The sequence below is a fragment of the Rhineura floridana genome, chromosome 7, assembly GCF_030035675.1.
Source record: "Rhineura floridana isolate rRhiFlo1 chromosome 7, rRhiFlo1.hap2, whole genome shotgun sequence".
Classification (NCBI taxonomy): domain Eukaryota; kingdom Metazoa; phylum Chordata; class Lepidosauria; order Squamata; family Rhineuridae; genus Rhineura; species Rhineura floridana.
This window is the reverse complement of record NC_084486.1, coordinates 144,499,518-144,513,158: the sequence shown is the minus strand read 5'-3', so window position 1 is coordinate 144,513,158 and position 13,641 is coordinate 144,499,518. Positions and strand designations below refer to the sequence as shown.

General features: G+C 47.7%; 1 protein-coding gene across 1 annotated transcript; it reads left to right on the top strand.

The window, feature by feature from the left end:
• Positions 1-12,257: 12,257 nt before the first annotated feature.
• On the top strand, positions 12,258-12,837 carry LOC133388559 (male-enhanced antigen 1-like). The gene has a single exon (XM_061634517.1). It carries the CDS (start codon positions 12,304-12,306, stop codon positions 12,835-12,837), a length of 534 nt encoding a protein of 177 aa, XP_061490501.1. The 5' UTR covers positions 12,258-12,303.
• The last annotated feature ends 804 nt before the right edge of the window (positions 12,838-13,641 follow it).

Here is a 13,641-nt window from a genome sequence, read left to right as displayed (position 1 = left end):
ATGGGAGTTGTAGTCCAAAAGATGTGGCTGCCATTAGTCTACTCTGACTGGAGGCAGATCTCCTGGGTGGAGAGGCCTTCCTAGTCGTGCTACCTTGAAAATGGAGGGGATGAACATGGGCCCGCCTGCGTGTGAAGGATTTGGCCTGTCACTGTGCTCTGACTATAGTTCTAATTAATAAATTAATTCCATAATTGTGCCAGCGTGGCGAAGTGGGTAGTGTGTCAGGCTATGAGCTGGGAGATCAGGGTTCAAACCCTCATGGCCATGAGACTCACTGGGTGACCCTGGGCCGGTCACTGCCTCTCAGCCTAACCTGCCTCGCAGGGTTGTTGTGAGGATAAAAATGGAGAGCTGGAGAACTATGTATGCCACCTTGAGCTCCCTGGAGGAAAGGTGAGCCCTGCTGAGACCCCTTCTGCCACTAACAACAGACTAATGAATGACACCTGTGTTACTTGCATACTGACATATTGATCAGGGCAAACGTCAGTGGGTTGGCATTGTCAGGCACTGCACTCCTATGTAGGGCCCCCACTGCCAACCTCCAGAGATTCCTGGACCTCTTGGTCCTCTATTATTATTACTATTGTTGTTGTTAATAATAATAATAAATGAATCAATGGCTATTATAGTCTTTTGGCTTTTGTTAAGGACAGGGCCATGTGATGACGTATGCCATTGCTCATTGTAGGATCTCTCTCTCTCCTCTCCCTGCCCCACAGGCCATCTCTAACATAACCTGTGCTAGATCACAGTGATGTGTCACCAGCAGAGAGCAGAAGCAAACGTCTGTGTGTTCCATACAGAAATGCCTACCGATTACAGATGGCTCGAGCTAGAGAGACAAGCTGCACAGGGTTGGGAGAGCATCCGCAGACCTGAAAACTCGCGGGGGAAATGCCATTGACCACCCAGTTTGCAATCATTGCAGCCCAGCAGGACACATGGAAAACACAACGTTGTATTTAGTGGGAAGGACGAATTGGCCTGATACTTTCTGGCCCAATCAAGGTGTTTACAACTAGGATCAGGCAAAGTGGAATATGCTTAGGAACCGCTTGGGGATTTCTTGGAAAAGCCAACTTAACAGGCTTTGTAAGTAAAGAGTGGAAGCCTGCAGAGTAGAGTTGCCATCCTTTTGGGGGGGAGTTCTTGAGCCAATGATGGAGAAGAAGAATTCCACCAAGCATAGCCTTCCCTGATTATAGAGATACAGAGATGGGAGAAGAAATATCCTACCTTGTTAAATTTTCCCTTGTTCCTATTATTGTTAAAAGCGCAGGAGCCCCCGCCAGGAAAAAAGGTGGCAACCTCCCCCCCAACCCCAGAGAGTGCCTTGGTCCCATTTTCTGGGTGGTAACCAAAGACAGAAAGAAAACAACAGTTCTCAAAGAGAGAGAGAGAGTCTTTTTTTTATCCTTCGGACCAAGTTAATTAATCCACTTATGAGCCATTCATTTGGATGGGAGCTGCCAACAATGGGCCATTTAACTGTTGAGGCAGCAGCTCCAAAGCCCTAAGAAGCAGGAGGCGGCGAGGAGGGGAAGGCAGGTGGCAGCGGTGGTGACGCTGGAGGGGAGGAAGGGGCAGCCTGCCAGATTTTTAAAACAGTTAATTGGAATGAAAGAGTTCCTGGCTATCCTGAGAGACTGGAGTTCCAAGAGATGGGAGATGGGAACCCGCCACCAAACACAAAAGCAAAGGTTCAGGCCAGATCCATGGCTGGACCCACAACAAATTATTTGTGTTTACTTTAGAGCAGCTGGAGGATGGGCAAATTGCAGCTTCTCATTTTCCCAGTCTTAAGTTCAGTTCTACACATTCCCACATCAGATTCCTTAAAAAAAAAAAAAAAAAAAAATCGTCATGAAATGTCTTCAGCGTTTTAGTGGGAATTTCTCCTAACATAGACATTTTTGTATGTAATTTTGCCTAATATATACATTTTTGCAAAGCAATGTTTCCTAATACAGTGCATTTGTATATGTTTCTTTTCACGAATATACGCATTTTTTGCACACGTTACTTTTCTGGAGAACTGCATAGCAAAATTTGGAGGTGTGAATTTCAAATGATGGTGTTCTGTTTCCGTTCTCGTATTTTTTCAGAATGTGCGTATAAGATAGGTTTGCCTTTAAATGCAAACTGAACTGAATTTCTCCCTCATCCCTAGCCATGGGGGACAGAGGGAGGCACTCCAGTTTTGACTGGAGCATTCACTGGCACTGGGGGAGAGGTGCTGGACCCTTATGCTCCACACCGGTTCCCCAAACAAAAAGTCATCTGAATTTATTTATTTACATCATTCATATCCCGCCCCTTCACCATAAATTTGTGTTCCTAGGGTGGCTAACAAGAGTAGTAAGGAACAAAGCAGTAGAACAAGTACACCGTAATACAGCCCATCAAAACAAACTAAAATAGCAACAGTCTAGCAAAATCAAGCCCTCTAGGTTAAAAATGGTTATACACGTGCAGTTCATAAAAGCCTAGGGAGACAGAAATGTTTTCGACTGGTGCTAAATTGATAGCAGTGAGGTCTCCAGGCAGGCCTTGGGGAGGGCATTCTATAGGTGAGGAGCCACCACAGAAAAGGCTCTCTTCCTTTGGGGAAAAAATTAGAAGCCTGTATATTCTCTCTCTCTCTCTCTGGATGTAGACCAGGAAAACAGCTTGAGGTGCACACAAAAAAAACACAATAAAGCAATCAGGGCCTGCCCAAGACTGACATGGTGAGTGACTGAGGTGAAGAACTAGATGACACCCCCTTATTCTTGTGTGGATACCTATATGAACATCTGGAGGGCTTATATTGACTTATATGTTTAATATCAGAAGGATATCCTGATGGTTATTGCATCCGTAATGTGAACTGATGGTATCTTTTTTGTCATTGTGTCTTCCCTCCTTTTCCTTCTTTCTTTGTTTTTCTTTTTTATAATAACAACAATAATAACAATAACAATAACAATAAATTGTGCCCCCTCCTCACTCCACGTACAGAAGCTGATTAGACTGTCTGCTGAATCTGTGCTCCCCAGTATCAGCTACCTGAGGGAGTCATCTCCTTTTGCTCAACACAGGGGTGGGGAACCTTAGGCCCAGGGATCAAGTGTGGCCCTCAAGGCCTTGGGACTCTCCCCGGCCACACCCCTTTGTTCCATGGCCTCCTCAAGTGTGTTTGCCTGCTTTGAATATGTTATTGAAACTGGATGGAGAGGGGTGTGTATGTGTGTGCATCTCATGGCCTAATGGTAGGGCCGGCCCTGAAAACAATAGGTTAAAAAAATGACAATCTCCACATTGGTGTCAGCTGCAGAGGGTTTTTTTTGGGGGTGTGTGTAACCTTGGACAAGATGATTTTCTTTGGCTCCCTCTTTCTCACCGCCCCTCAGGGCCTGATCTGCAGAATTCCCCAGGGGAAGTGGAGAGTGCTGCTTCGTCTCCTCCTTGCTTGCAGGCCCAAGAGAGAGGAAGGTGACCAGGCAGCAGCAACAACGAAAGAGAAGACCAGGAGGTTCAGGAATCTCTGGAGGTTGGCAGTGGGGCCCTTGCATAGGAGTGTGATGCCTGACAACGCCGATCCACTGACGTTTGCCCTGATCAATATGTCAGTATGCAAGTGACACAGGTGTCATTCATTAGTCTGTTGTTAGTGGCAGAAGGGGTCTCAGCAGGGCTCAGCTGTGTGATGTACATGTCTTCTCCCTCCACTGTTGATGGGAATCGCAGGTGGAGAGAGTGCTGTTGCACCCAGGTTCCTGCTTGTGGGCTTCCCATGGGCATCTTGTCGGTCACTGTGAGAAGAGGATGCTGTGGAAATGCCTATGGCATCTCTTGCATAATTAAAATGGGTAGTTATTCCTAGAGGACAAGGCAATGAATGGCCACTAACCACAATGGCTATGTCCTCCTTCTATCGCTGAAAGGCAGCTGCTGGGACTGGCATGTGGGGAAAGCACTATTTCGCTGCTCAGGTCCTGCCTTCAAACTTCCCATGGGCATCTGGTTGACCACTCTGAGAGCAGGACGCTGGACTAGATGGGCCTTTGGATCCTTCGTATGTTTCTGGGGCCTGGAGGTGCTGAGTCCTGCTATGCTTTGCCAGCTGGGCTCCGCGCTCCCAGCAGCCCTGGGCGTGCACACTTTCTGTTGGAGAGGAGGAATCATTGATCAACGTGCAAGACAGCAGAACCAGGATGTGTGCGCAATTGGGGAGGTGGGAAGGCGATGGAAGATGTGTCGGGCAACAGGCTGCGATGCCTGGTGTGCAGAGACAGCCGCTGACACCATCCACAGCCTCACAGCTTCCTGCGTGGAGGCCTTGGGCCCAGGATGAAAGCAACCCCTGACAGATGTTTCTGGCTTGTTTTCATCTCATTAGCAGTTTGACTCCCCCAACCCGATAATGAAATAAATTATTAATTGCTCAGAAGAGGAGATGGAGGAGAATCCGAGACCTGCTTCTCGTTCCTGCCGCAGGTTAGCGCGGAGGAGGAGGAGGCTGGGGGGCGGAGAGCCGGCACAGAGTATAGAATTGGGACAAGGAGCATTGGGGATGGGGGCCAGGAGGTGCTTGGTGGGAGGACGAGTGGATTCCGTCCTAATGTAGGTGGAGGATGGGATACAAAACAAAGAGAGGGTGGGGAGAGCATTTCCTCAGTAAAAGTACCCATGTCCTGGAGGGAAAGGTTGGAAGCAATGGCTCCGCAAAGCTGGGACTCCGGGGCAAATGCCTGGTCCCCAGGCGGCGGAATGAGAGTCCCCACATGCAAGAAGCTTGGCTTGCCACATTTTGAAGGAAGTGAAGTCAATCTAACCCCCCCCCCCGGGCTGCATACAATTGTAAAGTCCTGAGTCACTGCTTTGACGGGCGAGCACATGTATATAAGTTTTAAGTGAAGAGCAGCATTGAAATGTTTCCTTTTGGACATGTGCACGTGTGCATACATAGTGCATACGTGCAATTAAATATTTCGCTGCTGATCTTCACTTAAAAATTCCCAGGACGGTGTACAAGAAGTCGTAGTGACGCAGTAAAATAATCAATCAAACAATAATGAGCAACTGTAAAGGGCAGTTCTAAAAAACAATCAGGACAGAAATAATAATAAAAAATGCAACAGAGATCAAAAGTCTGGGGAAATGAAACGCTTTTCTTCCTGATGCCTGAAAGACATTAGCCTCACTGGGGAGGGCAGAGCTACAATTTCCAGAGCGGTTTAATCACAGCTCTGTAAGGGAAATAGGGTGTCGCCCAACAACTCTCAGCACCCTTAACAAACTACAGTTCCCAGGATGCTTTGGGGGCAGCCACGACTATTTATAATGGTACAAAAGGGATTTAAATGTAAAATGCAGATGGGGCCTAAGAGCAGAGCTTGGAAAAGTTACTTTTTTGAACTACAACTCCCCTCAGCCCCAGCCAGCATGGCCACTAGATTGGGCTGATGGGAGTTGTAGTTCAAAAAAGTAACTTTTCCAAGCTCTTCCTAAGAGATTTGGGGAGGGGGGAAGGACTTCTCTCCCAGTGCCTGTTGATTTGATGAAAAAGTCTTGTTTGTTGAACCAAAACCCCAAACATATCAAGATACAGCTCAGCTGTGTTTTAGTTTCTGCAGTAGCAAAACTTGCCTTACTTCTGTAGCTCTGAAGCAACAAGCCTACCCTTTGAATTAGGCAGGGCCAGATCTGTGCTGAGTTTTCATACATAGAAAAATTGGGCTGCACATTTCAGGCACTTTCTCTCAGTCTCTCCACTGCCACAATTGCAGCCAGCAGAGCTGCCTACCTAGAGATGTCTGTTGTGTCTCTCTAGTGAAATATTCATGGCTATCTGAAGATGAAGAGTTAATTTAATTGCGCTGACAAGCAGCTGAATAATTTAAGCTCCTCTTTGCACACACATTTTGTAAGACATCATTAGCACCCCAGCCGGTGGATAGGTGAACTGGTCAGGAGCATGATGAGCCTGCCGCTGCGGACTCAGCAAGCACAGGCAATGAATTGCTGCAAAATGCAAACGCCCAGCATCAAAACTGGGTGTCCAAGAACAGAAAGTCAGATCCGAAGTCTTGGGCTATTATTTGCTGCGTGACATGTGGCTGTAGCTGCCACATTGAGATCTGCTTTTGTAGCTCCCACTGAAAGCTAAAGAATAAGTGGCTTCTGGCAGGCATTACATCCACAGAAGCTGTCTGCAGAAACTGGGATTCAATCAAATGCTCTCCTACGAGTGCTTTCAGTTGAAGCTGGGATGACAGCGAGGAAATGAAGTTCGAGCCCCCACTCCCCAAATGTAGGGAACCATTTCTCTGAGCTTTTCAGTGAGGAAAGTGAGAGACAGAGAGATATCTGTATAGATCGGTGGAACTGCCAATTTTGATTTCTTTATTTCTCATTTTTCCAATCTTAAATTGAGTTCTCAGCATTTCTGCAGCAATTTGCAATTTTTTTTAAAGTCCTCTTGAAAATCTATCAACATTTTAGTGTGAAATTCTCCTAAGGTACACACATTCACATAATGAGAAGACCTGATTCACTAGAAAAGACAATAATGCTGGGAAAAACAGCAGGGAGTAGAAAAAGAGGAAGGCCAAACAAGAGATGGATTGATTCCATAAAGGAAGCCACAGACCTGAAGTTACAAGATGTGAACAGGGTGATTCATGACAGATGCTCTTGGAGGTCGCTGATTCATAGGGTCGCCATAAGTTGTAATTGACTTGAAGGCACATAACAACAACAACATTGAGTACCAGCTCTCCACCATATTTTCTATTAATTGTCCATACACATAATTTAGAGTAATTTGCCATATGAATCCAAATATACCCCCTTGTTTATACTAGTGTTATAGAATAATGTCCAGGTGTGTCCTTTTAACGCTTCTTTGAATTAACTTTTTGTAAAAAAGTAAAGAAAAAAAAGGGCTCCTACTGGGAGAAATTGATTCAAGAGATGGATTGATTCCATAAAGGAAGCCACATACCTGAACTTACAAGATCTGAACGGGGTGGTTCACGACAGATGCTCTTGGAGGTCACTGATTCATAGGGTCGCCATAAGTCGAAATCGACTTGAAGGCACATAACAACAACAACACACATTCATATGCAATTTTGCCTAATATACGCATTTTTGCCAACCAGTTTCCCTGAATATGATGATAATGGAACCAATGGCCTAGGGAGGTGGTGGGCTCTCCAACACTGGAGGCCTTCCAGAGGCACGTGGACAGCCTCCTGTCGGGTATGCTTTTAAGTTGGATTCCTGCACTGAGCAGGGGGTTGGACCTTATAGGCCCCTTCCAACTCTACTAGTTTATGATTCTGTGAATTTTTCTGTGTTATTTTCACTAATATCTGCATTTTCATGCACACTTTATCCTAATACAGATGTGCATTTTTGTGCAGGTTACTTGGCTGGAGAACTGCATTGCAACATGCTTGGAAGTGCAAGTTTTAAAGGATGGCTGCGTTTTGGTTTATGTATTATTTCGGAAAGTAGCATGTATTAGATTTGCCTTTAAGTGTGAACTGAACCATATTTCTCCCCCGTTCCTTGATATCAGGTCTCCATAATCAGTGCCCTATACCTGGCCAATGAGCTCACTGAAGACCCAGGAGAGGCTGGGAGGTTTATATGCTCTCAGACAAAAATAACGAACTAAAAATCTCTGCAAGTACAAAACGTGCATGTCAGGAAGAAGGATTTTGCGGCAGGCTTCTCCTTGACACGCTAGTTTTCTATGTGCACAAATCTTTTTTTTTTTCCCCAGTGGGGTTCCTTCCATCGACTCCCCTCTACAATCTGAAGTGGTACAATCGACACCCCCCCTAAGCTGCCGTTCATGCAGGCTAGGCCTTTGCGCATGCAACTATCAAATGTTGCTTGTAACACCCTGCCAAGTGGGGAGGAAAACATTGCCACTCTACTCTCTTCCAGGATTTCTGAAGCAACACCTCTTGTACAGTGCATGAAGCATGCTTTCTTTTCCTGCTTTAAATCGCCATGTGAACTGGTCCTTAGTTGTGGCAGATCGCTGTTCATACTTTCAAGCTGGGGCATTTTGGGGGGGCAGTCCAGCCCCAAGGTCTTTTGTGTTGGCTGGGCCCTGGATGTCTCTGGTAATTTTACAAGAGGGACAAAAGGATAACAGCTTTTTCTTTCTCCCCAGCATCTGCAATTCATAAAGAGGGAAAGTTGTTTGTGTTAGAATCTCTCAGCTTTTTTTATAACATTTTTTCCCTTTTCTTTATATCTCTCAAGCTTAAACGTGATGTCCCTGTCTCTAAAATCAGGGCAGGAACCAGGCACAGCCTGCCCCAGGGCTACAGCATCATACTCCCCAACACTCCCTCCCAATGCAGGCAGTACAGTGCTTCAGTAGCCCATCTCCTGCATCAGTGTGCATGCCCCACTTGCTGCGTACACATGCGTGCCAAAATGTAAGAGGGTGGCATCGTCGTCAACCCCTTAGGGATGCCCCAGCCACCATCTTAGGTTATGGCCGGCATGGACGCTGACGTGGGAGGTAGGTGGGGTGGGAAGGCTTATTTATTGGGTGGGTGGGTGTCTGTTGCCTGGGAGTTTCTGCTTTGCGATCTGTGGCAGTGTCAGGTTGCTGGGTCCTGCAACTGGCCTGTGTGTGGTGTTGTTTAACGACAGATTGGTACACAATAAGACCACTCTCATCCATGATTTGATTGTGGATGAAGGTGCCAATTTGGTGTACATTACCGAGACCTGGGTGGGTGAGCTGGGAGGAGTTGATCTGACCCAGCTTTGCCCATCTGGATACTCAGTGCAACACCAGCACAGGCTGCAGGGACGGGGGGGGAGGAGTTACTGCGGTCTACAGGACTTCCATCTCTGTCATCAGGAAGAGATATTGGAGCTGGCTGTGAGGGCATGCACCTGGTGTCAGGCCAAGGAGACAGGAAACTAGGGTTGCTGCTGGTGTACCATCCACCTTGCTGCCTGGCAGCTTCTCTGACTGAGCTGGCAGAGGCCGTCTTGGCTGTGGTATTGGAGGAGCCCAGGACAGTAGTCCTGGGTGATTTCAGTGTCCATGCTGAGGCTGCCTCTAGTGTTCCGGCTCGGGGCTTCATGGCCTCCATGATGACCATGGAGCTATCTCAAGTTGTCACTGGCCCGACGCATAGGGCAGGGCACACCCTCAATTTGGTTTTTGCCCCAGATGGAGGAAGGGGTGGTCTGGAGATGGGGAGGTGGATGTCACCCCATTGTCATGGTCAGAGCACTTCCTGGTGACGTTTAGACTTCTGGCTCTGATCCTTCCCTGCAGGGGTGGTGGACAGATTAAGATGGTCCGCCCCCAGAGACTAATGGAATCCACTGGATTCCTGAATGCCCTGGGGGAGTTCCCAGTAGATAGAACAGGTGACCCTGTTGAAACCCTTGTCACCCTGTGGAACAGCGAGACGCTTCAGGCTCTTGACACGATTGCCCCCGAGCACCCTCTCTGGCATTGTGCAGCCCAGACTGCACCTTGGTACACCAGTGAGCTAAGGGCAATGAAACAGACTGGACGATGGCTAGAGCGCAAGTGGTGAAAGATGTGCTGTGAGGCTGATCGGGCACAAGGAAAACATCATAACTGTGCCTACTGTGTGGCGATGAGGGCAGTGAAGAAGGCCCACTTTTCTGCCTCCATCACATCCTCAAGTAGACGTCAAGTGAAGCTTTTCTGTATTGTCAGGAATCTGTTGACATCAACTCCAGGAAATGGATTTTTAGACCCTTCAGAGGTCTAATGTGAATTGTTTTCAAGGCACTTTGAGGGTAAAGTTCCTCGCCCCCGTAGCAGTCTTGATGCCCCATCCACATCTACTGTAGTCCCCAATGAGGTGTCCGGTACAATGTTTGCTGCAACTTCTTGGGAATGGTTTCAGTTGATGCAGCCTGATGACATAGACAAGGTGCTTGCAATGATGCGGCCAGCAACGTGTCCTCTTGACCCTTGCCCTTCTTGGCTTATTACAGCTTGCTAAGGGGGTTTGACCGAGTGGATCCAGGGTGTGGTCAATGCATCATTGTGGGAGGGAGTGGTTCCGGCCGCCCTGAAAGAGACGGTGATCCGACCGCTCCTGAAAAAGCCCACCCTGGACCCATTGGTCCGCGACAATTATCGACCGGTCGCAAATACCCCCTTTTAGGGTTGTGATACAGCAATTGCAAGTATTCTTGAATGAAACAGATTAGCTTGACCCGTTCCAGTCTGGGTTCAGGCCTGGTTATGGGACTGAATCGGCCTTGGTCACCCTGATGGATGACCTTTATTGGGAGGACAGGGCATGTTCCACCCTGTTACTCTTACTTGATATCTCAGTGGCTTTTGATACCATTGACCATGGTATCGTTCTGGGCCAACTTGGTGAGATGGGTATCGGAGGCACTGTTTTACAGTGGTTCCATTCCTATCTCCAAGGTCGTTTTCAGATAATAGCATAGGGTGATGATTGTCTTTTAGCCCCCTGGCAGTTGTGCTGTGGGGTGCCGCAGGGTACCATCTTGTCCCCCATGCTGTTTAACATCTATATGAAGCCCTCAGGCCCAGACATCAGGATATTTGGGGCAAGGTGTCAGCAATATGCTGACGATACCCAGCTCTATTTCTCTGTAACATCTGAATCTGGAGAGGCCATGCAAGCCCTGGACCACTGCCTGGACTCGGTGGTGGGCTGGACGAGGGCCAATAAACTGAGTCTGAATCCTAGCAAGACGGAGGCGCTGTGGGTTGGTGGTTCCCGAGTTCAGATAATTGGTCAATTGCCTGCTTTGGATGGGGTTGTACTCCCTCTGAAAAAGCAGGTCCGTAGTCTGGGGGTGCTCCTGGACCCATCTTTGTTGCTAGAGGGCCAGGTGACTTCAGTGGCTAGGAGTACCTTTTACCAGCTTCGGCTGGTAAGACAGCTGCGGCTGTTTCTGTACCGTGATAGCCTGACCACTGTTGTCCATGTACTGGTAACCTGCAGACTGGATTAATGTAATGCGCTCTATGTGGGGCTGCCCTTGATGTTGGTCCAGAAGCTGCAGCTGGGGCAGGGTATCGCCAACATGTCACCCTGCTGCTGAAAGAACTGCACTGGCTGCCCATTTGCTACTGGGCCAAGTTCAAGGTGCTAGTTTTGGTGTACAAAGCCCTGTGCAGCTTGGGACCAGGATACCTGAAAGACCGTCTTATCCCTTATATACCCAGTCGATCACTGCGCTCTGCAAGTGAGGGCCTACTGCAGATACCATCTTATCAGGAGGTCATTCTGCACAACATAGGAAGTGGAGCTTTAGCGTAGTGGCACCTACCCTGTGGAGTTCCCTCCACTTAAATATTAGACAGGCGCCATCTCTGTTATCTTTGCGGCGCCTATTGAAGACCTTCCTCTTACAACAAGCCTTTTAAGTTGAGACCTTATCCCAGTCTTCGTCTGTTGGAATTGCTTTTTAATAGGTTTTCATCCATCCATCCACCCACCCACCCACCCATCCATCCATCCATCCACCCTCCTCCGGGTGCCTACTCCAAGGGAAGCTGGGAGGGTGGCAACAAGGGAGAGGGCCTTCTCAGTGGTGGCCCCCAAATTATGGAATGATGTTTGTGACAAGGTGCGCCTGGCGCCAACACTATTATCTTTTTGGTGCCAGGTCAAGACTTTCCTCTTCTCCCAGGCATTTTAGCATGTGTTTTAAATTGTTTTTATATTGTTTTAAATTTTAAAATTGTGTTTTAAATTGTTTTTAAAATATGTGTTTTAAATTGTATATTTGTTTTAATGTTTCTGATTGCTGTAAACCGCCTAGAGAGCTTTGTCTATGGGGCGGTATACAAGTGCAATAAATAAATAAATAAATAAATAAATAAATAAATAAATAAAAATAAACCTGGCGTTGGGACAGATCATGGATCTCCTCCTCCCAGACTAAGGAGAAGCCCTTCAGGGACCCTTGGAGAGGGCACAACCTGGCCACCTGCTGGTGCCAGGCCTCTCTAAAATGGGCAGATTGTTTCCTGGAAAGTCTCCTATATGTTTAATTCCTTTATGATATCACATCATGTGCGGCTTGACTAGCTTTCTTGAGTCATCTGCTTTTCACACAGGGCATTTTCCTGCTTTCCAGTTGTGGCATGAACTGTGTTGCTGGGCTAGGCCCAGAAAATGCTGTGCTCCCCACCCCCCATAGCTTGGAATCAGGCGTGACGGCAAAAGCACTATACTTCTTCCTAGAGTTGGTTTTGGTCTCTGAGCAAGAAGGCGGAACTTGTCTTGATCCTAGTGCATGGCCTTGGAGCCAGTGGTTACACAGAGAATGGGGCCAGAGAGAATCTGTCCAAATGAGCATGAGGAGCTGGGGCTGCAAGAGCCACCTGATGAAACCCCTGCACCTGCTGGGGAGCGGAGTAGTGAAGAACCTGAAGAGGAGGAAGGGGATGGTAGCAATGACTACTTGTACCAGCCACTGAACCAAGATTCGGATCAGGGAACAACAGCAGTTGAAGGAACAGAACCCAGCACAGAGCCAATCCCTGATATCAATGAGCGACTTCAGGCAATGAGACTGCATCTGCCTGACCCACCTGTGCACAGCGATGATGATGATGAGGGATCTGCAGCTCAACACAGTCGCAGCTCTATCCCTATGGATCCCGAACATGTGGAGTTGGTGAAAAAGACTATGGCTGGAATCAAGCTCCCCATACTGGGAATCCCTGCATGGGCCAATGAGATCTCGGATGACCAATGGCAGGATATGGTGCAGCGAATGCTGCAAGCCTGGCAGAATCAGAGTGGCCCTAAGCCAGAATGGAAGTGAAGACTGGCTCTTCAGTGTCCCTGCCTACAAAAGAACCCGCTAAACGTGACGTGCTGCATTTTAAATCATCATCTCTGAACTGGTTGGGTAGATATTTATCTTTCACCGGCATTGAAGCTCCGTGTTCCCCTTGTCACAATCAAAACATGGCCCAGTTCTTTGTGATGCCCAGTCATACCTACTGAGTGGTCGTTATAGTGATATCACACTGTTTTCTTAAACATGGGGGGGGGGAATCCTCTCAAAGAAATAACCAGCCTGTGAAATGGCCCTTTTGACATGCAGGTTCCAGCCCTGTCATTTCCTCTTCTCCACTCCCCTCTCCTTTCCATGCCACACATGGGCTAAAGAGCTAAACGTGGCCACAAGGTGGAGTCCAGCCGTGTCATCTTTTCAAGAGATCCATTTTATTTAGTTCTGTACATACAGGGACATCTGTACAAAATCCAACACTGTCATACTATGTAATACTATCCCTCTTCCTATGTATTGTTAACACACTACTGCATTTAGACTGCTGTTTACGTGAAACACTCTTGGCCATGGAGGTATTTATGGGAAAGCAGTGCATGACTGACAGTGGCCATGATTCAAGGCCCCACAATATTTTGGGCCAGGGGAAGACACCATCCCTGAGGTTACCATTTCCCAGTTCCTTTCTGTTCACGCTGCAGAAGAGCCAAATGCAGAGAACGCCCCTTGCGTGTCAGAAAGACAAGGCTGCCCCTCATGACTCTGGGTGCCATTGTGAGGCCAAGGGCCACAGGCCAAGGGCAGCCAGCAGGAAGAGACGCTTCCTCTGCT